Source organism: Manis pentadactyla, chromosome 15, assembly GCF_030020395.1.
Source record: "Manis pentadactyla isolate mManPen7 chromosome 15, mManPen7.hap1, whole genome shotgun sequence".
Classification (NCBI taxonomy): Eukaryota; Metazoa; Chordata; class Mammalia; order Pholidota; family Manidae; genus Manis; species Manis pentadactyla.
The window spans coordinates 61,790,844-61,817,140 of record NC_080033.1 but is presented as its reverse complement, the minus strand read 5'-3'; the positions used below and the strand labels follow the sequence as shown (position 1 = coordinate 61,817,140).

The 26,297-nt window shown below is 41.9% G+C and overlaps 1 protein-coding gene across 10 annotated transcripts in view; it reads left to right on the top strand.

The window, feature by feature from the left end:
* ADAT1 (adenosine deaminase tRNA specific 1) overlaps nt 1-25,596 on the top strand; it is a 36,197-nt gene extending 10,601 nt beyond the window's left edge. For 6 of the 10 annotated variants that reach the window (XM_036909310.2, XM_036909311.2, XM_057493187.1 and 3 more), the window contains 4 exons: nt 129-274; nt 788-887; nt 7,521-7,607; nt 10,350-14,047. In XM_036909310.2, the coding sequence (XP_036765205.2) occupies nt 129-274; nt 788-887; nt 7,521-7,607; nt 10,350-10,482 (466 nt within the window). In that variant the 3' untranslated portion in view covers nt 10,483-14,047. Of the gene's footprint in view, nt 1-128; nt 275-787; nt 888-7,520; nt 7,608-9,687; nt 14,048-20,754; nt 22,936-22,966 lie in introns of those variants that run through there. The other 4 variants (XM_036909312.2, XM_057493188.1, XM_036909307.2 and 1 more) reach the window with 4 other exon arrangements.
* Nucleotides 25,597-26,297: the final 701 nt, after the last annotated feature.

The following is a 26,297-nucleotide window of genomic DNA, read 5'->3' as shown; positions in this document are numbered from 1 at the left end:
AAATAAATAAACCCACACATCTAAGGCCTTTGCCTCACACCAAGACTTGTATGGTGATATGGTCCATAAGCCTAGGTACTCTTCTTGAGGAGCACATCTAAACTGAATGCATTTTTCCTCACATTTAGGTGTCAGGACGTCTCACCTTTACCCAAAGGCTTTGGAGTTCAAGAAGTGAAAATACTGCAGTCAGATTTACTATTTGAACAGAGCCGCTGCGCATTGCAGGCAAAAAGGGCTGACAGCCCAGGCCGACTTGTTCCTTGTGGGGCAGGTAAGGGATCCAGGTTCCACTTGCCCTGGGGTAACTTGTCCTCAGACCATGGAGTAGCCTGGGAGGGGCTGCATCCTCCCAGCCTGGGGAGGCAGTTTGCCACCTGAGTCAATAGTGTGGACTTGGGGGACACCAACACTGGGTCAAGTTCATCCTCTGTATGACCCTGGGCAACTGACTAATCCTCTCTTAGCCTCAGTTTCTTCATCTTCAGACAAGAATATCATTTATTTATCAGTTGTAAAGAGGATTAAATTAGTAAATAATTCCATTTCATACATTTACTGTGTCCAGCATATAATAAATGCTCAACTATTGTTACCTACTTTAATGCTGCTGCTGATGAATCATGAGCTACTTTATACTGTTGTTCTCTGGAGGCCAAGCCTCAGAGTGGCAGACATTGTCTTGGACGCCACATCCAGCTCTCACGGGTCTGCAGAGGCAGGCAAATCGTTTTATTAAAACACCTTTGACATTTATAGAAAACTGAACAGTCTTATCTCTTCACAGCCATCAGCTGGAGCGCAGTTCCTGAGCAGCCATTGGACGTCACTGCCAACGGCTTTCCACAGGGAACAACGAAGAAAGGAATCGGACACCTTCAGGCCAGGTACACGTACTGGGGCAGAAAGCGGTGGTGTCCGTGCACTCGCACTTTACCACTCTCTAACTCCAGAACGTTTTCATCACCCCATAAACAAACCCCACTCCCATTAGCAGTCTCCCCATCCCCTTCTTCAGCCCCTGGCATCCACAAATCTACTTTCTGTCTCTGGATTTGCCTATTCTGGACATTTCACTACATGAAATCATACAATATGTGACTTCTTTCACTTAGCATGACGATTTCAAGGTTCCTCTGTGTTTTAGCATGTATCAGTACTTCACCTCTGTATACCTACATTTATATACCAGCTTTTGTTTATCCATTCTTCCATTGATGGACATTTGGGTTATTTCATTTTTGGCTGTTGTAAATACTGCTGCTGTGAGCATTTATATACAAGCTTTTGAGCAGACATATGTTTTCCTATCTCTCATATACCCAAGAGTGAAATTGCTGGGTCATATGATAAACTTTTATTTTTTGAGGAACTGCCACACTGTTTTCCATATCAGCAGCACCATTTTAAACTCCCACCAGCAATGTATGTGAGTTTCAATTATCCTACATCCTTTATAATACTTGTTGTCTGTCTTTTTTATTGTAGCCATTCTAATGGGTGTGAAGTGCTATCTCATTGTGCTTTTGATGTGCATTTCCTTAATAACTGTTAGAACATGTACTTATTTGCTGTTTATACTTCTTACATCTATTCTGAATCCTTTGTCCACTTTTTAAAAATTGTTTTACTTACCTTTTTATTATTGAGTTACAAGATATTTTTATTCTGGGTACTTTATCAGATACATATTTGCAGATATTTTCTCCAATTCTGTGTGCTGTCCCTTCACTTTTTGAATGTGTCCTTTAAAACACAGAAGTTTTAAATTTTGATGAAGTCTATTTTATCTGGATTTTAAAACCACCAAAGGTGCTTTTAGTATCATCATATGTAAGAAACCATTGCCTAATCCAAAGTCACAAAAAATTTATTTTCTTCTCATAGTTTTAGCTCTTATGTTTAGGACTTGGACCCATTTTGAGTTAATTTTTCTATAAGGTGTGAGGTAGAGGTCCAACTTCATTGGACCCATGTGGATACCCAGTTCTCCTAACACCATTTTTTTTAAAGACTCTTCTTTCCACTGGAAGATTTTGGAAAGAACACTTTCTTGGCCTTTACCTCCAAGTATTCTGGTTTAGTAGGTCAAAGTTGGAACCTGGTTTGGCAGGTCAGAAATCATTTATGAAGCTCCACAGTGATTGGATTGGCAAAAAGGGCACTGTGGAAACAGGACTTTGTATCTGCAAACTGGCTTTTACTGAAATGCAGAGCAAGTGATCTGCTGGACATGAGACTCCGATCTTATCCTTCTGCGTTTGGAGGTGCATGCACCTGCCTTACTGGTTCTTCTCTTGCCAACTGCTCAGCCAGTCTCACCCTCCCTGCTCCCCCTCCCAGGGAGCCGCAGGTGGTCTGTAGCAGCCTCGGGGTGGAGGGGCTGTGGAAGAGTGCCCTCCCGCCAGAGGCATTTCCATCCCAGGTAGACGGAGCTGCCGCTGAGGGACCATGTAGGCCTCCCGTCCTTTACGGGTAGTCTCTCTTCACTCTAAGCTGCCTTTCCATTTTATGCCCTTATATAAAGCTGTCTCGTAATTAAAGTTCATAGGTATTTCTTTTCTTTGTGTCGTTTGTTTTTCACAGCCACTCACCAGGGTTCAGACAGCCTAGACAGCCCTAGACCACAAACCCAGCCTGTCTCCTGATGGCCTAGGTTGTTGAACTGAGTAATATTTACAAAACTGTTGAGGGGGTGGAGATCTTTGGACCAGTTTTTCCCCTGGGCCTCCTGGCTTTGGGACACTGTTTGTGTTTGTTATGGGACCGGATCTTAGCACAGGCCAGGATGTGTGATCAAAGCAGGTCGCGAAGCACAGAGACCACATTTCCTGCTGAGCTCTGTTTGTGCTGTCAGTGACAGGCTGACAGCAACTCTTACACTGGCCCCACCCACCTGATGTGGCTTCGGTTCACTGCTGCGCTTTGGTCTAAATGCTCTTCTTCACTGTGCATCTACAGCCCTCTTTTACCTCACAAGCTCAGCTACCACTGCCTTCTGGCTCACACTTACCATCTTTTCCAGTCCCTGCAGCACTGTTGTCCAGCTTGCCATTGACTGGGAGTGCCTCGTGTTCTCACCCTCGCTCAGTCTCCAGATAACCGGGCGACTGGGAACAAGTCCAGTTGCTCTCTGAGCCTAAGTGTGTTTATATCTGTAAAACTAGGATATTGGAGATATTGGAGTAAGTGATCTGAGGTCTCTGACGTGCTGTGGATATCACTCCTTTTAGAAGGCAGACTCTATACAGGGATAGAGTGTGTGGTGGGAAAAGTAGAAGCTTTGCAGTTCAAGAGATGGATATTTAATTCCTGGCTCCTTTCCTCCCCAGTTGGTGAACTTGGGCAAATTACTTTATCTCTCTGAGCCTCCTTTCCCCAATGATAAATCAAGGGTAACTAAGAGTGTCTGTCACACAGGACTGTCGTAAGAAGTAAGTGAGAGAAAGTGCCTCTATCATGGTACAGAACTGGCAGTGGACATCTGTTAAGGTTGATTCCCCCCGCAGTCGCCAAATGAAGCTGCTTCATATTATATGTGAAAGAGTCAGAGGTACTTTTATTCAAAAGACTAGTTGCTGCTGGGGAGAAAGCAGGTTTTCTCACTGCTCATACCTGAGTGCTGGCATCCTGGGACCACCTTTTTAGAACTATGGGGAATGTGAACTCAGACTGATGGCAGAGACATTTAATGTACTTGGTGCAGCACTAGAAGGAAGTATTTTATTTAAATCTTTATATTTTCTATAGAAAATGTGATAATAACAGGAACCAGATAAAGGATCCTTATTTCCAAGAAGCTTAATTTTCCTCTTTGCCCTAAAGTGGCAAATTCTTTTTAAATTCTCCTTGCCCTAAAGAGACAAGTTCTCTTTCCCATCCCAGGGGAAATACCAAAGCATTCTGGAGAGATCTCATTACATGGCTCATTGGTTTATAAAATAAAAGGGTGAGGGGTCTTTAAAAAAAATCTATGTGTCTTAGCATGTTAAAGATAGGGTTAGTTTGAAAATAACAATGCGAATGTGTAATCTTTAAACAATTATCTATGTGGAGCTTCCTAGCTCTTTGAAGCACCAAGCAGCAGTTAACCAACTCCCCAGGAAGAATCCAGTATTAAGAATGTAATCCTCACCGCTAAAAGGAAGCAGGGCTCCCTGGAGAGCAGCAGAGGGCAGCACCAGGGAGACTGCTGTGCTCCGCAGGGGCGGCGCTGTTTAGTGGTGGGTCTCTGACAGAGGAATCACTAGTATGATCACCTTTCCGCTGTTGAGAAGATCTTGAAAAAGATCTTACCCCTCTGGAGGGAGCTCTTCTCCAGCTGAGGAGAGGTTTCCAGCATTCCCAGCCTGTCTTTATAGATATAATAATGCCTTAACACTACTTATGAGGTGACTTAGACCAAAAACATTCTTAGAGAAAGTGCCAGTTGGTCCTCCAGAGGGAAGAATATTGAAAACATTGACAGATCTGATCTCAAGAAGCTGCGAAGCTCTCTAGCACTGATGGCTGCTGTCAGTGACACTGGAGGCCTTGACATTTCACCACAATACTGGTGGTAAATAGAGTCCAGTCGGGCTCGTTCCAGTTAGTTTGAGTGGTGTGTTTCTTTAATGAGCTTTTCTTCAGGCTACAGACCATTGCACGGTTGATTTGCTAAGGCTTCTTTGTCTTGTGAATGAAACACCTTGACATACTTCATTAACGCTCTGTAATAATATAGCCAAATGTTCTCTTAGTTGTACATTGGTGGCCACTGGGTTATAACAAAAGTCTTATGGACTCAATATTTCAAAGGGAAATATGATAATCTGGGGCAGTATATTAGTTTATTTTCTGCCTTTGCTGATTCACAGAGCTGTGGGCAGTAGAAATGTTAACTCTGTAAAACTCTCTAGACTTCCTGTACAATAAGCATATGGTCCCGTCACCAAAATTGGCTGCAAAGTCCCAAATCTGGAGATGAACTCTTTGATTCTAGTTCATGGTGAACATGACACCTAGCATTCTCATCTACCTGAAAACCTACATACAGTAAAAAAATGACATATTTCAGTATTAGGTCTTCCAAACTAGGAATATGGTATATGGTATATCTCCCTCTCTCTAATGTTGATGCCAGGTTGGCAGTTGTGTCCCAAATTTATAACAAGCAATTTTAAGTTTTCACTTATTTGGGTCTTCTTACATATATTTTAATAAAGTTTTATTATTTTCTTCATATAAATCTTTAACATCTTTTATTAAATTTATTCCTTGAATGTTGTTCTTTAACAAATTTGTCTTTCCCTCTTCTAAGACTTAAAACAACAATTAACGTCTATAATTTCACATAGTCTCTGTGGGTCAGGAATTTGGTTGGAGTTTAGCCAGGTCATTCTGACTCAGGGACTCCTGAGGATGCAGTTCATTATGTCAGACATTCATCTGAAGGCTTGACTGGGGCTGGAGGATCTGACTCCGAAGTAGCATGCTCACAGCTGACCGGTCGGTGATGGCTGTTGGCAGGAGGCCTCAGTTCCTCACAGCTTGGATCTCTCCCCAAGTCGACGAGTATTCATCATCACAATACAGTGGCTGCCTTCCCCAAACAAGTGATCCCAGAAAGCAAGGCAGAAGTCAGTTGTCTTTACGAGCTGGTTCCAAAAGTCATGCAGCATCTGTGATCTCCTGATGATTACATGGGTCTGCCCTATGCAGCATGGCAGGGGATTACACAGGAGCATGAATTCCAGAAGGCAAGAATCACCATCTTGGAGGTCGGCTACCATAGATGCTATTTAAGTAATTTCCTTTTATTTCACTTTCTGGTCATTGCTGTTGCAATCAATTTTTTGTTTCTCTGTGTTGCAATTAATGCTTATATCCAGCAATCCTCTAATTCTTGTTATTCTACTAATTTACCTGGGAATTCTTTTGCATTTTTTTAATGTAGACAGTCTTTGAAAATAATATTTTCTCTCCAATCCCTCATTGCTTTTGCTTTTTCTTGACTTACTGTCAATATCAGTTAGAACTGACAATATCACAATCAGCTGCAAATAATGACTTTTGGTTTTTGCTTTTCACTCCTGATTCCTTTTATTTCTTGTCTTATTGGCCAGAACCTTCCGTCTAACATTGGATAAAAGCAGTGGTGGCAAAACACTTGTCTTAGCCCTGATTTTAAGGATATATATTTGCTATCCTTTTGAATTTAAGTACTATCTTTCCTAGTCCTAGTTTGCTAAAAGTTTTTAAATCATTTAGTAGATGTTGAATTCTAACAAATGCTTATCTGCATACTTTTTCCTCGTAATTATATCACTTTCCTCCTTTAATCTGTTAATGAGTTCCTTTAGTTTTTGGCTTTGGACTTTTTGTTCTTTAGTTCTTTGGCTTTGGGTGTTTGTTAGTTTAATGTTAAAGCAGCCTTATATTCCTGAGTGCCAGCAGCCACTCTAGCACATTGAAGTTCCAGGGAGAGTGGCATGTGAGGGCTCAGGGTCCCCTTTTAAGCAGTGATTTCTGCAGGTTGTAGGTCCCAGCCTAGGTAAGGGCGCTTTGGGCACACTGTACAATCTCCACCTCATATACACCAGTAACGACCACAGTGTCTGAGCTGATGGTACAATTGGTGAAGACGCAGTGTGTAAAGATGGGACTGCACATTGCTGGCACACACAACAGTTTCCAACCTCTGGTCAGCTCATGAGCTGCATATATGAAGGAAAGGAAGGAGGCGCATGCAATCTAGATCACAGTGTATGGATGGGCAAAACCAAGAAGGCCCAGGTGGGCTGGTAAGAAACTCACTTCTTTCACTACTCCAGACTCTGGCCTCCATGTTGGTGTTAGAAGCAAAGGACTGACCTCCAAAGCATCCCATTGTCCATAGGGACTGTGTTCACGCTCAGGAAAGACCTGAGAAAGCCCTAAGCCCTCACTTCTGGCTAACTTTGAGGCTCTGCAGAAGCAGGAAGTGAAGACTGAGGCAGGGTTGCAAACTTCCTGGTTAAGTGTTGAAGGCATGCCCTAACACACAAACAAAACCCTGCTGCAAAGGTCTGGTTTGGTTCTAGGCTTTGAAGGAAATCTCTATCCATAGTCTGGAGATTCTGCCTCTTTAACACTCAAGTCTCTGCAACAAAGCTTTCATGTCCCGTAAGTGATATTCCCACAGGGGCCATCTCTCCTGAAAGGAGGTAGCCAAACATTGCTGATAGGTGTCCTGGGTGGAGGTGGGGGTTAGTAATTCCACCTCTGACTTTACCCCATAAAGCCTGTCACCTTGATGATTTCACTGATGATATTAAAGATGAGGTTCCTTTTTGCACTTAACCCTAATCAGACACTGAAATCTAGTTTTTTCTTCTTGACAAGTACAGGTGAAAATGGGGGATATGGCACATTCAAAACTAAAAAGATACCATATCTTTTTATACCAAGATACACAAAGATACCAAGCCTGGTATCTTTGATAGGAGCCTGGTACATAGTAAACAGTTAATAAATTCTCTTTGTCTTCTTTTTCCAAACAGATCTCGAATCAGCAAAGTGGAACTCTTTAGATCATTCCAGAAGCTGCTAAGCAGTATTTCAGAAGACAAATGGCCAGACACACTCAGGTGACACCATTGACCCATGTCATTTCATATTTAGGAAGACCTGTGAGTTAATTCTGGCTTAGGAATGGTAGGAAACTTTGGCAGGAGTGGTGGTTCCCTAGGCCAGTGGGCCTTCATTACTGACTCCACACTTTGTATTCCCATGGCCCTGATCACAGATACGTCTGTGAGGTGTGGAGGGAGGTAGTTTGGTGGTAGAGCCACGAGAGACTAAGGGCAGAATTGGGTCTTGGCCCATTCTCGGCCCTCCCTCATTCCACCTCTACATGGAGAGTGTGGGAAATATGGGTGCTTGAAGAGCAATATATTTTGTTTCTCTCTGCTCTTTTTCCTTTGTTCACATGGGTGGTTGTGAACTGCAGCTCTACAATCTAAATCACTCTCCAAACAGGAACATAGAAAACTAAAAAACTACTTCAGAGGTAGGTGTGAGTGCAGTTCAGACACTGGCTACCCAGAATTAGGCAAACTTCACAGATTGAGAGCACAGAGTTCCTACAAACTGCCCCACTTCAGACACTAGCCGCAGTCAGAGACCTGCAAGCTTCTCACAGTTCTGACCAGCTGACTACAAACTTGGGGATTCCCACGAGCCCCTCAGGTTAGATAATTCAATAGAACAACTCAGAGAATTCAAGAAAGCACTATGCTCACAATAACCTTTTATCGTAAAGGATACAAATCAGGAAGCAGCTAAAAGAAGGGACCCAGAGCGAAGTCTGTGAGGATCCCAAACACAGTGCCATTGCCATTCCTGTACGTCACTGTGGTCACCAACCGGGAAGCCCACCGGGGCTTCCCCATCGGAGCTTTACTGGGGCTTCATTACCTAAGTGCGAGGGAATCGTTGATCACGTGGTGTGATTGAACTCAGTCTCTGTGCCCCCCAGGAGGTCAGACTGACATCAGGTAGCTCAAAGCCCCAACCCTCTAATCTTGGAGTTAGTCTTGCTGTCAAGACCAGCCCCATCCTGAAACTATCCAGGGCCCCCCTCATTAGGCATCTCATTAAGCATAAACTCGGGTGTGACCTGAGTGGTGCACTATGAATAACAAAGCCATTCCTATCACTTGGAAAGTTGTAAGTTTAGAGCTCCCCTCCCAGGAACTGGCAACAAAGACCAGCCACATCCTTTCACTTGCAACAGTGGGGAAGCTAAGGAGTAGGAGAAGCCTCCCAGCCGAGGGAGCTAGCCCCCCTGCACACCGCAGGCATGTCGATGCCCTCCAGGCATCTGTGCTCCCTTTGCTTGCTTCTTGTCTGGAAAAATGAATCAAACTGACAGATGGATTTCCATATATTCTCTGTGTCTATAAAATAAGTCTGGCCTTAGGTCAGGAGAGATTGTATTCAAAAGGATTATTGTGATAAGGGAAGGGAGCTGTTGCAATAGAGGAGGAGGACTAATGTGAAGCGAGAATGCTCCAGTCCTAAAATCTGTAAGCCTCTCAAACGGCAGGTAGAAAGGAATTTTCCTTTATAGGGAGCGGTGTACAAGGCTGGAAAGAACCAGGAACAGGTGCGCAGGTGGTATGATGGGGACAAGTGAGAAGGAATGCCTTTCCTTGTGGCCAGTGGACTCTCAGGAGGCTGTCCAGAAGGGATCATTACACACTGATGCTGGCTCAGGCTTAGGGGGGGGTCAGAGTTCAGGGACCTGGGGGAAGGAGAGAAGCATAACTAATTTTGGTGAAGGTAGCAGGGATTCGGTGGAGATTGTGTGGATACAGGCAGCTCAAGTCATCATTATGAGACAATGGGAGTTTGGAGGGTCCGTCTGGCCTTGTCATAGGTAAACCAGAGGGTCATCCATGAGTCTTATCTAAGTCTTATAGGGAAGAGACCTCTTTGCAGTAAGCTATTTCCCAGAACACAAGGGTGGGCGGGAGATTTCTTAACCATACTGTTTTCTAGGAATATGGAGCTCAGATAAAGCTTAGCCTTGTCTTGTGTGTGGATCTCACACATTAACCCATAAAAAGCTATAGAAATTGATCAACAACTGAAACCAGTGTTTGCTACAACAAGCAGCTTTGCTCTGTGCTCAAGTGAGCTAAGAAACAATGTGTGTCTCCTCAGATCTTGGCCAAAAATGAAAGAGTAGAAGCAGGACAAAACTGAATCAATAAGACATGATTATCAGTCTCCTCGATTATAAGATGGCAAGGACAGGGCTAAAGGTCAGGGCAGAGACGCAAAGATAGCTCAGAGGAGCCAGACCCAAGTTTGATCAAAGGAAAGAATCTTCATCAGAAAAAAATCTTTTAACTGGGAATAAGTATTAAAATATTGCTCAGCATGTCAGCCATTCTTCAGCAGTCCAAGACCATGGAGGGATTCAGAAAGGGGTGTTGGCTGGCACTACACAGGAGGATATGCATAATGGAAAGTGGTTTGGGAATATGCACCCAAGAAATTTCTAATGGCTAGATCCTCAGGTGGAAGTTATAGATGCTGAGAAAACTGTAAACCAAACAGTAGACAGTTACTCTTGTTTTATCTGATTCCACCAGGACCAGACAAAAGTAGCATTCTGTTTATCCTTACCTGCTGTTATCCATGTTGCTGTCTAGTGAATATCCTACAAGGAGACCAAGTTGCTCTAAGAAAGCAGAGCAGATTCCTCCCATTCCTAAGTCTCCTGGTATAAATCTGTTCAGTTGATCGCTCAGGTATCTTGTTGGCCATAGGGTTGAGCTGTCCGGTGAAAACCCATGTGCCTGATGGTGTGTGTATGTTAGGCTGCAGAAGCTGGAGACATACCAGGAGTACAAGGAGGCTGCATCTGCTTACCAGGAGGCCTGGAACATACTCCGGAAGCAGGCCTTTGGATCCTGGATCAGAAATCCACCAGAATATCACCAGTTTAAATGAGAAGGGAAGACTTGTGAAGAGCTTACTGTAGCGGAGTTTCCCAGCCATTCATACTGGACTGCTGCTTCCTTTGTGCTGGACAAAGCTTAGCTTTCCTTCCAGCTGAGTCAGGAAAAAAGTTCGCCATCTACCAGAGAGACACATCTCTTCTGTGTAATATGAACGGAATTCTGGAACATGGGACATCTGTACTTAAAGAAGCTCTATGCTAAAATGGCATCTTGCTGATGACCTTGCTATCTGTCCTAACTTGTGTTTTATTGCTATTCTAAAACATGGAATAAGAATTTGGAATATGATGCCTTAAAAGCACTCTGTAGTAGCTCCATCTTGTGTGGGCCTATGATGATTCAGCTAGTATTTATTGGGCTGAGATGGTGTTTGAATCCACAGGTTTCAGAGCTTCACCTGGCAGCATGGACATACCATTTTATATGCCCAGGCTTTCTTCCTGTGGAGAGCTCCCCTTTCCTGCCCTATCCATGGGACTTGGATAAAGCAAACCTTACTCCATGGAATGTGAACCAGCCCTGCAGCTATTGGCAGAGGCAGCAGGAAAGATCGTCTCTCCCTGTGTATCAGGAGCTGACTCTTGGGACTGCCAGGGGCTGCCTTTGTCACCACAGAGACAGCCCGCTTGAGAATGAAGGCAGGAAGGAAGGAAACCGCCAAGGGAATCGGACCTCTAGCAACCTTGCTTGGATTTCTGAAGCCTCTGGCCCACCCTGGACTTCAATATGTGAGATAAGTTCGTATTGGTGTTTCAAGCACGCCTGTTTGAGTAGGTTTTCTATGACTTTCAACTGAAAGAGTTCTGTCCAAAAGTCGCTACATCCTAACAGCAACAGACCTAACAACCAACCTGTTTTAACAGACATCTAATATTTAACTGCCAACCTCTTCACACCTCAAATTATGGACTGAAAGTGGAAATTCTCCATGCTGGGATTACTCAAGGTCCTTTTGGCTCTTGAGAATTTTTGTATAACTTTAAATATATTTTAATAGCAGTTTTATTGAGATATGGGTCACATAACCATAAAATATACCCACTTAAAATGTACGATTTAGTGGTTTTTTAGTATGTCAACAGAGTTGTGCAACCATCACAGATCAATTTTAGAATATTTTTTGTTCTAAATGGGGGGAACACTATTCAACCCAGTATGGTACCATTAGCCCCCACTTGCAGTTCCCCTCAACCCTCCTGGTTCTAGGGCAACCAAAAATCTACTTTCTGCCTCTATGGATTTGCCTATTCTGAACAATTCATATAAATGGAATAGGTGGTGTTCCTGGCTTCTTTCTGTGACTGGCTTCTTTCACTTAGCATGTTTTTAAGATTCTTGATGTCATAGCATGAATTAGTACTTTATTCCTTTTATGGAATAAAAACAAATCAATTTATGGATGTATTATGTCTTGTTTAATCATCAGTTGATGGACATTTAGGTTGATTTTTTGGCTACTGCAGATAGTGCTACTCTGAACATGTGTGTACAAGTTTGTGTGTGAACATGCGTTCTTAAATTGTTTTTGTTTACAGAAGTAATACATGTTTGTCCTAAAAAATTATTCTTGAATTTTTTTCCATCAGAAATCCTTTTAGATAGCAGGAAAGCAAGGAAGGCAAAAACACCACTACCCAAAGGCCAGGCTCTCCCGTATGTTGCTTTGACCAGAGGGAGTCTTTTGTGTGACCCCAAATCCCATGTTTGTGCAGGAGCTTTTATCTACAGAAGACTATAGATCTCTGTCTCATGATATTCTATTTTAAAGGATACAGATTCATATGAGACTGTAAGGGGGTAATGTCTTTTTATTCCTAAATTTTATGGCAAATTTATCAAATTTGCACCAAAAAAAAAAAAAAGAAAAATCCTAAATTTAGATTTCAGAACAGACTGGGAAAACCTGGAAGGCCAGAGATGAGAGGCAGCCTCACCTTAAGCTTCTGCCTGTTCCCTTAAGAGCTAAACATGGTGCTTAGACATTCTACCTAAATCTCTTAAATTCTTATAATTTCACCTATGCCTCAAAGTCACATCTCTGAAATATTGGCAGGTTCTCAAATTTCATACATTTAATTAGATCACGTGTTTTACTACATTTTCTTCACCCATATTTGGCTAGTAACTCCTAATTTTTAAACACATTTTCTTTTATTTTTTAACTTGTTGCAGAAATTTTCAAATAGACACAAAAATAAAATAGCACAGTGGACGCCCATGAACCCAGACTTAACGACCATCAGCTTTATGCTGTTATCCAATCTATTCCCCCTCCCTCCAATTTCTTTTCCCTTGGAGCATATTCTAAAGCAAGTCCTAACCAGCATATGTCACCAAACAACATTAATAACTCCTTAATGTCTATTATGCAGTCTGTGTTTGGGTTTCCCCTGTTGTCTCAACAATGTCTTTGACTACTGATTTGTTCCGTTAGGATCCAAAGTCTACACAATGCATTTGATTGGTTTGGCTTCGTCTCTCTTTTGTCTCACTGAATCTGTAACAGCCCACCTGCCTTTTTTATGTGTTTAACAAATGGGTCATTTGGCCGGTAGAATACCCCAATTCTGGATTTTGCCGCTTATTCCCTCCCACTGTTGATAACAGGTTCCTCTATCCCCCCCCCATTTCCTACAACTTTTCAGCCACATGAAGAGGCTTGATTAGATTTAGGTTCAATTCCTTTGACTCAAATACTTCTTGGGTGACTACATATACTTCTGTTGCATAATATCAAGAGGAACATAACATCTGGTTCTCCTACTTTGAGTGACTGAGTGATGGGTTCATTGGTATCAGCCCAATCTAACCCATTATGATTTTCACCATTACCCTTTCACCTGGTGATAAAAAGCTGGCTCAGACCATCCTCAGGTTTGATGATTCACTGGACAGACTCAGAACTCAGAAAATCTGTTATTTTCATAGTTATAGTTTATTACAGTGAAAAGATGCAGTCAGCAAAGGAAAAGCCCATGGGCAAAGTCCAGGAGAAAACAGGTGCAAGCTACTAGTTGTCCTTTCTGTTTTAACCATGTGCCTCTAATGCTTTGACATCTGGGGCCTTGCTGACTTGGAGAGACTGCTCCCCACCCAGCGCTCGCCAGCTCCTGGAGTGAGTAAAAGGCTCTTCAGTCAGTGCACCTTTTATACATACACCAACCAGACCTGTACTCCCACCACTCTCTCGATGGGGCTCTCACACCCTGGGCCACTATCCGCCTGCCCGAATCACCCCAGGGCCAAGAACCAGAAAATTAGGGATGGCCCCACGTGCCTCAGAGCCCACTGAAATTAGTTAAACTAGCCAATCCCATGCCTGTCTACCCTGCCCCGCACCTTCACCCCACTTCATAGTAATGGCTCTTGCCCACGTGGCATCCTTGCTTCCTCTGCCTCCTGACCAACCCTGGCTTCTCCATGTGGCTCCTTGGGGCATGGCACCCTCCCTCCTACATTTTAAAACACTCTCCCAGTGGAGTCGGACACCCAGTACTTAATTCCCCCAGCATGATGTGTGACAATACTTGCAAAGCATTGCCAGTCAGGGAAACTCACCTGAGCCTTGGCTGTTGCTAACATCCTACAGGACAACCCCTCATAACAAAGAAGGTCAGGTCCAAAATGTCAATAGTGCTGAGGTTGAGAAACCTTGTCTAGGGATCATGAGTGTTTTAAAGTCACTTGAAAATAGTTCCTCTCTTGTTATGGATTCAAATCTATACACAGTTAATTTTGTTTCATTTTACTTTTAATCTTTAGGGGGACTTTTGAAGAAGTTATGTAAAATATTTATATGGTTACAAAGTTAAAATTACTTTGAAAAAAAAAAGGTACATTCAGAGAGGTCTTCCTCTTCCCCTCCTGTTTTCCCCATTCCCAGTGGGAACCATTTTTATCAGTTGTTGGTGGATGCTTCCTTCTTTCCTTCTGAAATACTCTGTAAATAGCCAATATACAATATTTTGTTTTTGCCTATGGAGCTTTTGCATAGATTCTTAAAACTGGAAATTGCTGAGTCAAAGGGTAAATGAACATAGTTTTTCTTTATTGAAATACATTTTCAACATTCTGTTTTTAAATACAATGAGTGCAGAAAAACAAAATATAAGAGAACATTGTAGCATTCTGTTTCTATAAAAAATAAGGGTGAAAGGTATATATCTACTTTTTTTGTAAATGCTAAACTAGATACACAAGAAACCAGTAACACAGGGCTTACAGGGAGGGAGAGGGATGCCTAGGGCCCAGGAGTAGGAGAGTGGCTTTTCACTGAATAGCCTTTATAATTTTTATTTTTAAAATTTTGAACCATATTGGAGATTGGATTAAAGATGGCAGTGTGATATGTGAGACAGGGGCTTCCTCCTTAAACTGCATATAATACAAAAATATAATTAATACAACTAATCCTGAAAGAGCAACAGGAAAGAGGGCTGCGCCACACTGCATACACCTGGAGAACAGAATAAATCTCATGAAACGGCACCAACACCACTCCCCTGTGACCCCCGACATTGCTCCAGGGGCTGAGCAGCTCCAAAGAGTAGAGCTTCTGGGCACTAGAGGGCACCACATACAAATATGAAACATCAAAGGAACCTGGTTCAAAGCAAAATTATAAATACACCAGAGAAAAATTAAAATGAGATCCACCTCATGAATCTTCCAGAAAGAGATTTCAAAATAAAAATCATTAATATGCTCATGGAGGTACAGAAAAATATTCAAGAACACAGGAATGAATTCTTGTCAGAGATCCCGTCATTACGGAACACAGTATCAGAAATGAAACATACAATGGAACGTTTTAAAAGTAGATCAGATGTGGTGGAGGAGACGATAAATGAAATAGAAATTAGAGAAGGGGAATATAAAGAAGCTGAGGCACAGAGAGAAAAAAGAATCTCTAAGAATGAAGAATATTGAGAGAACTGTGTGACCAATCCAAACGGAAAAATATTCACATTATAGGGATACCAGAATAAGAATAGAGAGAAAAAGGGATAGAAAGTGTCTTTCAGGAGGTAATTGCTGTAAACTTCCCCAATCTGGGAAAGGAAATAGTCTCTCAGGCCATGGAGGTGCACAGATCTCCCAACACAAGGGACCCAAGGAAGACAACACCAAGACATATAATAATTAAGATGGCAAAGATCAAGGACAAGGACAGAGTATTAAAAGAAGCCAGAGATCAGAAGATTGGAGACTGTTGAGAATTAAGCTTGGGGTTGATTAATGATTGTGCATTGAGACCCCTATACAGAATTTTATTGTTGTTAACAACCATTTGATCAATAAAAATGAGAGATGCCCTCTCAAAAAATAAATAAATAAAAATAAAAGAAGCCAGAGATAGAAAAAAGATCATATACAAAGGAAAACCCATCAGGCTATCTTCACACATCTCAGCAGAAACTTTACAGGCCAGAAGGGAGTGGCATGATATACACAATGCAATGAAATACAAGGGCCTCGAACCAAGAATACTCTACCTGGCAAGATTATCATTTAAATTTGAAGGAGGGATTAAACAATTTCCAGATAAGCAAAAGCTGAGAGAATTTGCCTCCCACAAACCATCTCTACAGTGTATTTTGGAGGGACTGCTATAGGTGGAACTGTTCCTAAGGCTAAATAGCTGTCAACAGAGGTAATAAAACCACAGTAAAGAAAGTAGAACAGCTAATTACTAAGCAAATGCAAAATTAAATCAACTAACCCCAAAGTCAATCAAGGGATAGACAAAGACTACAGAATATGGTGCCTAGTACATAAAGAATGGAGGAGGAAGAAAAAGGAGGAGAAAAAAAGAACCTTTAGATTGTGTTTGTAATAGCATACTAAGTGAGTTAAGTTAGGCTCTTAGATAGTAAGGAAGCTAACCTTGAACCTTTGGTAACCACGAATCTAAAGCCTGAAATGGCAATAAGTACATACCTATCAATAATCACCCTAAATGTAAATAGTCTGAAAGCACCAATCAAAAGATATAGAGTCACTGAATGAATAAAAAAAAACAAGACCCATCTATATGCTGCCTACAAGAGTCTCACTTCAAACCCAAAGACATACACAGACTAAAAGTGAAGGGATGGAAAAAGATATTTCATACAAATAATGGAGAGAAAAAAGCAGGTGTTACAGTACTTGTATCAGACAAAATAGACTTCAAAACAAAGAAGGTCACAATAGACAAAGAAGGACATTACATAATGATAAAAGGAGTCAATCCAACAAGAAGATATAACCATTATGAATATCTATTTGTGCCCAACAAAGGAGCACCTACATATGTGAAACAAATACTAACAGAAATAAAAGGGGAAACAGAATGCAATGCATTCATTCTAGGAGACTTCAACACTCCACTCACTCTGAAGGACAGATCAACCAGACAGAAAATAAGTAAGGAGACAGAGACAACACATTAGAACAGATGGACCTAACAGACATCTACAGAACTCTACACCCAAAAGTAACAAGATACACATTCTTCTCAAGTGCACATGGAACATTTTCAAGAATAGATCATATACTAGGCCACAAAAAGAGCCTCGGTAAATTCGGTAAGATTGAAATTGTCCCAACAAGTTTCTCAGACCACAAAGGTATGAAACTAGAAATAAATTAGGCCAAGAAAATTTAAAATCCCACAAAAACATGGAGGCTTCACAACATGCTCTTAAATAACCAATAGATTAATAACCAAATAAAAACAGAGATCAAGCAATATATGGAGACAAATGACAACAATAATGCAACAACGCAAAAATCTGTGGGACTCAGTGAAGGCCACGCTAAGAGGAAAGAATATTGCAATACAGGCCTACCTCAGGAAAGAAGAACAATCCAGTATGAGCAGTCTGAACTCACAATTAATGAAACTAGAAAAAGAAGAACAAATGAGGCCCAAAGTCAGTAGAGGGAGGAACATAATAAAGATTGGAGCAGAAATAAATAAAATTGAGAAGAATAAAACAATAGAAAAGAATCAGTGAAACCAAGAGCTGGTTCTTCAAGAAAATACACAAAATAAATAAACCCCTAGCCAGACTTATCAAGAAAAAAAGAGAGTCTACACACATAAACAGAATCAGAAATGAGAAAGGAAAAATCACTACAGACACCACAGAAATGCAAAGAATTATTAGAGAGTACTATGAAAAATTACATGGTAACAAACTGGATAACCTAGAAGAAATTGACAACTTTCTAGAAAAATACAACCTTCTAAGCCTGACCCAGAAACAAACAGAAAATCTGAACAGACCAATTACCAGCAACGAAATTGAATTCATAATCAAAAAACTACCTAAGAACAAAACTCCTGGACCAGATGGCTTCACTGCTGAATTTTATCAAACATTTAGTGAAGACCAAATACCCATCCTCCTTAAAGTTTTCCAAAAAGTAGAAGAGGGAATAATCCCAAACTCATTCTATGAGGCCAGTATCACTCTAATACCAAAACTAGGCAAAGACACCAGAAAAAAAGAAAATTACAGACCAATATCCCTGATGAACATATATGCAAAAATACTCAACAAAATATTAGCAAACTGAATCCAAAAATACATCAAAAAGATCATCCATCATGATCAAGTAGGATTTATTCCAGGGATGCAAGGATGGTACAACATTTGAAAATCCATCAACATCATCCACCACATCAACAAAAAGGACAAAAACCACATGAATATCTCCATAGATGCTGAAAAAGCATTTGACAAAATTCAACATCCATTCATGATAAAAACTCTCAAGAAAATGGGTATAGAGGGCAAGTACCTCAACATAATAAAGGCTGTATATGACAAACCCATAGCCAACATTATACTTAACAGCAAGAAGCTGAAAGCTTCTCCCCTAAGATCGGGAACAAGATAGGGATGCCCACTCTCCCCGCTTTTATTCAACATAGTTCTGGAGGTCCTTGCCATGGCAACCAGATCGACAAGGAAGAAGTTAAAATGTCCCTGTTTGGAGATGACATGATATTGTACATGAAAAACCCTAATGAATCCACTCCAAAACTACTAGAACTAATATCTGAATTCAGTAAATTTGCAGGATACAAAATCAACACACAGAAATCTGTTGCATTCTTATATACTAATGATGAACTAGCAGAAAGAGAGATCAGGAAAAAACAATTCCATTCACAATTTCATCAAAAAGAATAAAATACCTAGGAATAAACCAAACCAAGGAGGTGAAAGACCTATACTCTGAAAATTAGATGACACTCATGAGAGAAATTAAAGAAGACACCAATAAATGGAAATACATCCCATGCTCATGGATAGGAAGAATTAATATTGTCAAAATGGCCATCCTGCCTAAAGCAATCTACAGAGTTAATGCAATTCCTATCAAAATGCCAACAGCATTCTGCAATGAACTAGAGCAAATCATTCTAAAATTCATATGGAATGACAAAAGATTCCGAATAGCCAAAGCAATCCTGAGAAGGAAGAATAAAGCTGGGGGGATTATGCTCCCCAACTTCAAGCTCTACTACAAAGCCACAGTAATCAAGAGAATTTGGTACCGGCACAAGAACAGAACCATAGACCAATGGAACAGATGAGAGAGCCCAGATATTAACCCAACCATATATGGTCAATTAATGTACAATAAAGGAGCCGTGGATATACAATGGAGAAATGACAGCCTTTTTGGCAGCTGATGTTGGCGAAACTGGACAGTTACGTGTAACAGAATGAAACTGGATTACTGTCTAACTCCATACACAAAGGTAAACTCAAAACGGATCAAAGACCTAAATGTAAGTCATGAAACCATAAAACTCTTAGAAGACAACATAGGCAAAAATCTCCTGAATATAAACATGAGCAACTTTTTCCTGAACACATCTCCTCAAGCAAGAGAAACAAAAGCAAAAATGAACACATGAGACTACATTAAACTAAAAAGTTTCTGTATGGCGAAGGACACTATCAACAGAACAAAAAGGCATCCTACAGTATGGGAGAATGTATCTGTAAACAACATATCCAACAAGGGGTTAACATCAAAAATATATAAATAACTCACATGCCTCAACACCCAAAAAGCAAATAACCCAGTTTAAAAATGGGCAGAGGATATGAAGAGACAGTTCTCCAAAGAAGAAATTCAGATGGCCAATGGACACATGAAAAGATGCTCCACATCACTAATTATCAGGGAAATGCAAATGAAAACCACAATGAGCTATCACCTCACACCAGTAAGGATGGCTAGTATCAAAAAGACTAAGAACAAATAATGCTGGCAAGAATGTGGAGAAAGGGGAGCCCTCCTACACTGCTGGTGGGAATGTAAGCTAGTTCAACCATTGTGGAAAGCAATATGGAGGTTCCTCAAAAAACTAAAAATAGAAATACCATTTGACCCAGGCATCCCACTCCTTGGAATTTACACAAAGAATACAAGTTCTCAGATTCAAAAAGACATATGCACCCCTATGTTTATCGCAGCACTATTTACAATAGCCAAGATATGGAAGCAAGCTAAGTGTCCATAAGTAGATGAATGGATAAAGAAGAAGTGGTACATATACACAATGGAATATTATTCAGCCATAATAAAGAAACAAATCCTACCATTTGCAACAACATGGATGGAGCTGGAGGATATTATGCTCAGTGAAATAAGCCAGGCAGAGAAAGACAAGTGCCAAATGATTTCCCTCATTTGTGGAGTATAACAATGAAGCAAAACTGAAGGAACAAAACAGCAGCAGTCTCACTCCAAGAAGGGACTAGTGTTTCCCAAACGGGAGGGGTGTGGGAGGGCAGGTCGGGAGGGAGAGAGACGGGGATTGAGGGGTATTATGTTTAGTACACATGGTGTGGGGGATCACGGGGAGAACAGTGTAGCACAGAGAAGGCACATAGTGGATCTGTGGCATCTTACTACACTGATGGAGAGTGATGCATTGGGGTATGGGTGGGAACTTGATACTATGGGTAAATGTAGTAACCACATTGTTTTTTCATGTGAAACCTTCATAAGAGTGTATATCAATAATACCTTAATAAAAATTTTTAAAAAATTTTTGAACCGTATTAATGTAAGTACCTAAAATAAATTTTAGAAATTTTCAAGCTGTACAAACACCAGAAAATACTCATAAATGATATGGCATAGGGAAGAGGGACTCCCCCATCATGCTTTAGACAGCTCTGCTAATAATTTCATGGGATTCTCTCTTTATTAACAAAAAGTCTTGTGGAATTTGGCTCTTTTTCAGGGAAGTTTACACTTCCAACATAGCTTCTTTGTTCTGTGTTCACAGGTGGGTTCTAATATTATGATTACGTGTGCATAATTTTTATTCTTTTTCTTTAAATTTTAACAACTTGGCTTGATTTAAATAATTTTGTGTATATATTGCATGTAGTCATTTCTGCCAGAAAACATGGGGTTAAATGCCTTATTTTATGGAGTTTTCCAATGCCAAACATTAGTTCACTGTCTCGGGAGACGAAGCTGCTGTGGCGCAAATGACCCGCCCTGGCTGCCAGCACTCAGGTTGGCAGAGAAGCAGGCCTGTCTGATTTGGTTGGGCCTGTGGCTGGTGGAAAGCTGCCTCCACCTGGACCTTGGCAACATTTTTTGGCTTTAAGACAATGTTCCAAATGAGCCTGAGCCCAGTTTTCCAGTTTCTAAAACTCAGTTCCCTTGCTGGCTAAATAGCTTAGGACAATGCTACGTTTTCAACCCCACTGTCCTTTGATGATGTCTGGGGAAGTCAGATGAGCTGTGAAGAGGAGTCCTAGTGCAGCAGGAAGGTTATCAAAACTAGCAAACTGCGTATGTTGCTGCTTTTCAAGGGCGCAAGCAGTTCTCTCCATGGAAGCAAGGTAGCTCTCCTGGAGGAGTGGTGAGGCACAAGGGGAGGCAAGAAGGCAGATATTTTGGAGAAAGCAACTTTCTTTTCCAGAAAGAAGGGTTCTTCTTATACTGCTCATTGACGAATCATAGGTAGCCTTCACATCTTGTAAGTGTGAATCCCTTTAAACCTAATTATGCCTCACTGAGGCTGAGACTCACTTCCTGGAAGGCTGTTCAGATGGGTCCAAAACAAATCTCAAGTATGACTAGTGATCCAGAAGGGCCGGAGGTGAGGAGTTCTGCAGAGACACTTCAGGGCTGCAGGCCAAGTGCATTTTTATTTCTTAAAATTGGGGGCCCAAAACTAATCAAAGGGGATACACATGAGAACAGTGGTTGTCGTCGTCTGGCAGGAAGATGGGATAGAAGTTGAGTGGGAAAAGGCCCAAGGGGACTTTCTAGGACAATGGACACACAGTTTTGATTGGAGTGTTGATTACATGCATGTAAAAATTTTATTAAGCTCTACACTTAAGATCTGTGCATTTTATTTATATAATTATACCTCAATATTTTAAATGTTTAAAAAAACCCTACTCCTTATTAATTACTTGGTATATTAGAATAAAATCTGGATATTCAAGTAATTATGATCTACTACCAACCCTGCCACTACTTCCTGTGTGGATTTGGGGGAAGTATTTAATCTCTGACTTCTAACCTGTTGCCTGTTGTACAAAATGAAGATTAGGATGCTTAATTTTTTTTAACTGAGGTAGGATTTCTCATAAAAATTCTTAACTGCAAACTTAGATGCAAAGAGAAATTTTCTCTAGGAAACTGAGCTCCCTGGCACTTTGAGATACATATGGCCTTAGTCATTTTGGTAACAAGGGAGGGGTGGAAATCATTCTTGTCTTAGTCTAGTAACCTGGGTTCCAAATTTGGGTATGGAATTTTTGTCCCTCAACCCAATGAACCAGGAGGATCAGGAACTAGCTTTGAGACCTAAGCGTGTTCAGCACTGCTTTGCAATCTCCAAACTCAGGGAAGTGTCTTGATGGGAAAAAGGCAAAGGTGGAAAGTCACGCCAAGTGGGGACCCAGGCTGCCAAATGGTGGTTTCAAGCACATGTTCCCTGAACTCGGGCTTGGCTCCAAAAGGAGAAGAGCTCACAGTGGAAACAGTGATGGCTGTTTGCTCAGGCGGCCAAGAGAATGAAAAGCACATTGAAACCCAGCAGTGTCTCCATGGGGAGGGGTACGGTGGGCCCCTTGGTGGTGAAACCAACCTGACAACAGAGCAGGATAACAGAGCCTGTTCCCAGCATCTTTCTTCAGTTCAACAACAAGACCTTTATATGCAACCTCTCAGGAAATCTCAGAAATTAAACTGCAGACAACCTAAGCTTTGCCCAACAAAAGATGCACACTCAATCTACCTTCACCCCTATTTTCTTCGTTCATTTAGATTCTGTTGAGAGAAGGAAGAGAGCTCTTCTCAGTGTACATTCGCAGCCCACTCCCACCCACCCCCGACATTTTACCAGTTTGGACGGTTTTGACATCTGCTGAGTGCCTTTTCAGCCTGTATTTTCATGCTGTACTTCTTGTTCCTCATTTATCCAGAGCCACTGTGAAAGTCCTTCTCTCCCAGCACGTCAGGAACTGGTAGTGGGAGAAACAAGGCTTCGGGGTGATGGAGGAGCGGCAGTGCACCTCAAGCAGCTCCAAACGGCAGTGTTCACTCACCTGTACTGACGTAGGCAGACTGGGCAACCCAACCTTTTGCCTCTTTTGTGAAAGATGAGGACCGACATGGGTTAGTATTTTTCTTGCATATACTTTAGAAGAATTCTGTTCAAAAGTAAAAGATTGTACAAAAGTTTACAAAAGTAAACTATGGTACAAAGGTTGCAAACCCAGCATTTCCAGGAGTAGGAAACTTAAAGCAGGTGGAATGAACTGAGAAATGTATTCCTTGCCCAATGAGGGGCCATTAGTTTGTTCCAGCTGATTGTTGTCAGATCTTCAGAATTTTTTCAGCAAAAACAAGAAAGTTTCTTACGTACATGTGTAGGGGCCACATACAGACACAGGCCTTCATTCGTAAACTCTGCTCTAGCAGAACAAGGGTGGCTTTGGGCTGTAGACCGGAGTTTGAACTGTGGCTCCAAGTTGTACCGGTGGTGATGATCTTGGGTAGGTAAGTAATACATTGTCAGAGTGTTAGTGTCCTCACTTTTGAAAGGAGAACACCACCACACCCCCCACCTCCGGCACTGAGGTCTGGGGAAGATGACATGACGTGTCACACAGCTATGAGGAGGGCTGCCTACCTCAGGTACAGTGCCTGGCTTACGGGGAACACCAGCCTTGTTCCGCCACTTCAGCTCACAAATGACTCTCTCCAGTTTGCTAACCCCAATCTCCAGGGCTTTTGCTAATATACCTAAGAGGTTGTCTTAGAAGCCTACTGGGCAAATGTTTGTGGAGCCTCTTGCGCATACAGGCATCTGCACATTTGCTAGCATGCGCCTCTCCATTCCACATGTGGAAGCAACAGCTGCCTCCCAGCAGCCAAGGAGGCGAGGAAGAGGAGCTGTTGATGACGGAGGTATTTATAGATTCTCCTACCTAACTCCTGTGGCTTTGCCTCACCCATGTCAACCATCAGGTTTGTTGTTTGCTCACTAAGGAAATAAAGATGAAAAGGGGAACCAACTGCACTTTTTAAAACATACCAACATTCAGTCTAATGAAGAGAGTCTTTTGAGAAGAAAATTTATATTGCCTTCTTCCAAATTCTGCTTGAAGAAGATCCTCCGGCTGCCTTTGGAATTGGTGCCCAGGTGCACAAACCTGCCCCATTCCCTCAATGTGGTCACACTGTATTTCAGTCACTGCTGCAACATTGAGATGCATTAGCACTTGTTAAGTAGGCTCTCAGCTCCAGGTAGACCAGGCATATGCCTTCTGAACACCAGCATTATGCTGGCATTGTGCCATGCCCCTGAGGCACAAGGATAGAGGATAACCCTCGTGTCACTGCTTGACCAGTTGGGAAGATGAGCAAGTTCCTTCGCCATGCGACGGCAGAGTGTGAGGATGGCTATAATAGAGGTCTGATACCCTGGGAGAGGGCACAGGAAGATCTCATAGGCCCAGGAACCTGAGCAGAGAAGTAAAGGAAGAAAGATTAGGGGTTAGCAAGCCAAGAGGAACAGTGGTATGGGGACAGTGAGGAGAGAAAGGTATTGGAGGTAGAGAATCACTATATGCAGAGGTCAGAGACGAGAGCAGCACCACGTGACTGGACCCGAGGAGTGCAGGAGGGGCTGGAGAGGCACTTGGGACATGTCAGCCGAGGGGTTCTTGTACATCCTGTGGAGGAAAACACCGTTATCCTGATGACTCAGCACTTCAGGGATTTTGAAGAAAAGGGTGTTGGGATGGAAGGTGCATTTTTAGAAACATTGCTCTCCTCTGTAGCAAGGAGGATGGATTGGCAGGGGCAGGGATGGTGGCAGGGACCCCACAGTTGGGGATTAACATAATTAGAAGAGAAATGTAAGGCCCACACAATAACAGTTTTAGGAGCCATGGGGCAGTGAGAGGGCTAACAAGAAATACCCAGAGAGGCTGGTGAGGCTGAGGCTGACTGGCTGACTTCAAATAGGGGACAAGGATGGGACAGTAATGAGGATAACTCCCAGGTTACCATGAGTGTGCCAGGATGGCACGTGGTTCCATGTATCAGGAAAAAGGATCCAGGGAGAGGAGCTGGTCTTGGGGGAACGGGGTAGTACAGGAGATGCAGGCAGGGGCCAGTGAGCTCAGTTGCAGAGTTCAGGATTTCTGTGATACCATGGGTAGGGACCTAGAGTGGGCATTTGGAGGGACTGGTTTGGGGTTTAGGAAAACAATAGGCTGGAGATGGGGATTTTGGCCTCTTTTGTTTATTGAAAGGCTTTGAAGACATGGGTTAGGGTAAAATCATCCAGAAAGTATGTATATATAGGAGAAAGAGGACCCCAGACTGACCCCCAGGAACATAAACACTTTGCTGTATTTGCTTTGGGTTTTACTTTCTGAGGAAATAAACCACATCTAGTCATACTGAAAACCTGCACTTCCCTCCCTGATACTGTTCCCTCCTCCGTTAGGTAACCACTGTTCTGAATTGCATGGTTTATGCTTTCATTATGTAAGTTTGTATCTGTAAGCAGTACATACAATTGTTTTGCATACAGAAATGATATCATGCTTACAATATTCTGCATCTTGCTATTTTCATTTATCAGCACTGTTTTCGAGGTTTATTTACATCAACATATGTAGCTCTGGTGCATTCATTTTAACTCCATGGTATTCCTTTACATGAATACACCACGTTCTCTCTTCATTCTCCTGTTGATGGACACTTAGCAACTTCTTGCTCATACAAACAAGACTGCCGTGTTGATTCTTGTACATGTCTCTTGTACATGGTGGGATATTTCTACGATATATATCTAGACAGAGAATGCACTATGGGTTTTCTGCATCTTCAACTTTACTGGATATTGTCAAATTGCTTTTCAATGTGATGGTGCCAGTTTACACAGTAGCAGTTTATGAGAATTCCAGATGCTTCAAATCCTCCCTAACATTTTATATGTTTAAACTTTAATTTGGCGAGTTTGCTTAGTGTGAAATGTCAGTCCATAGTTTACATTTCCTTTCCATTTTCACAGAGCCATCAACCATACAGTGTAAGTTTGTATCTTTTAGTGTAGAGTTTGTGCACTGCACAACTCAAGGGGGCACTGTTCACAGTATAGTCTCTGTGAAAGGCACACTCTAGAATTGATGCAAGTATGGCATACATATACAATGGCCCTGAGTGGAGTTAAGGACGTTTTGTTATCTTTTGCCCCTTGTTCTCTTGGGTTGTCTGTCTTCATTGGAAGAGTTCTTT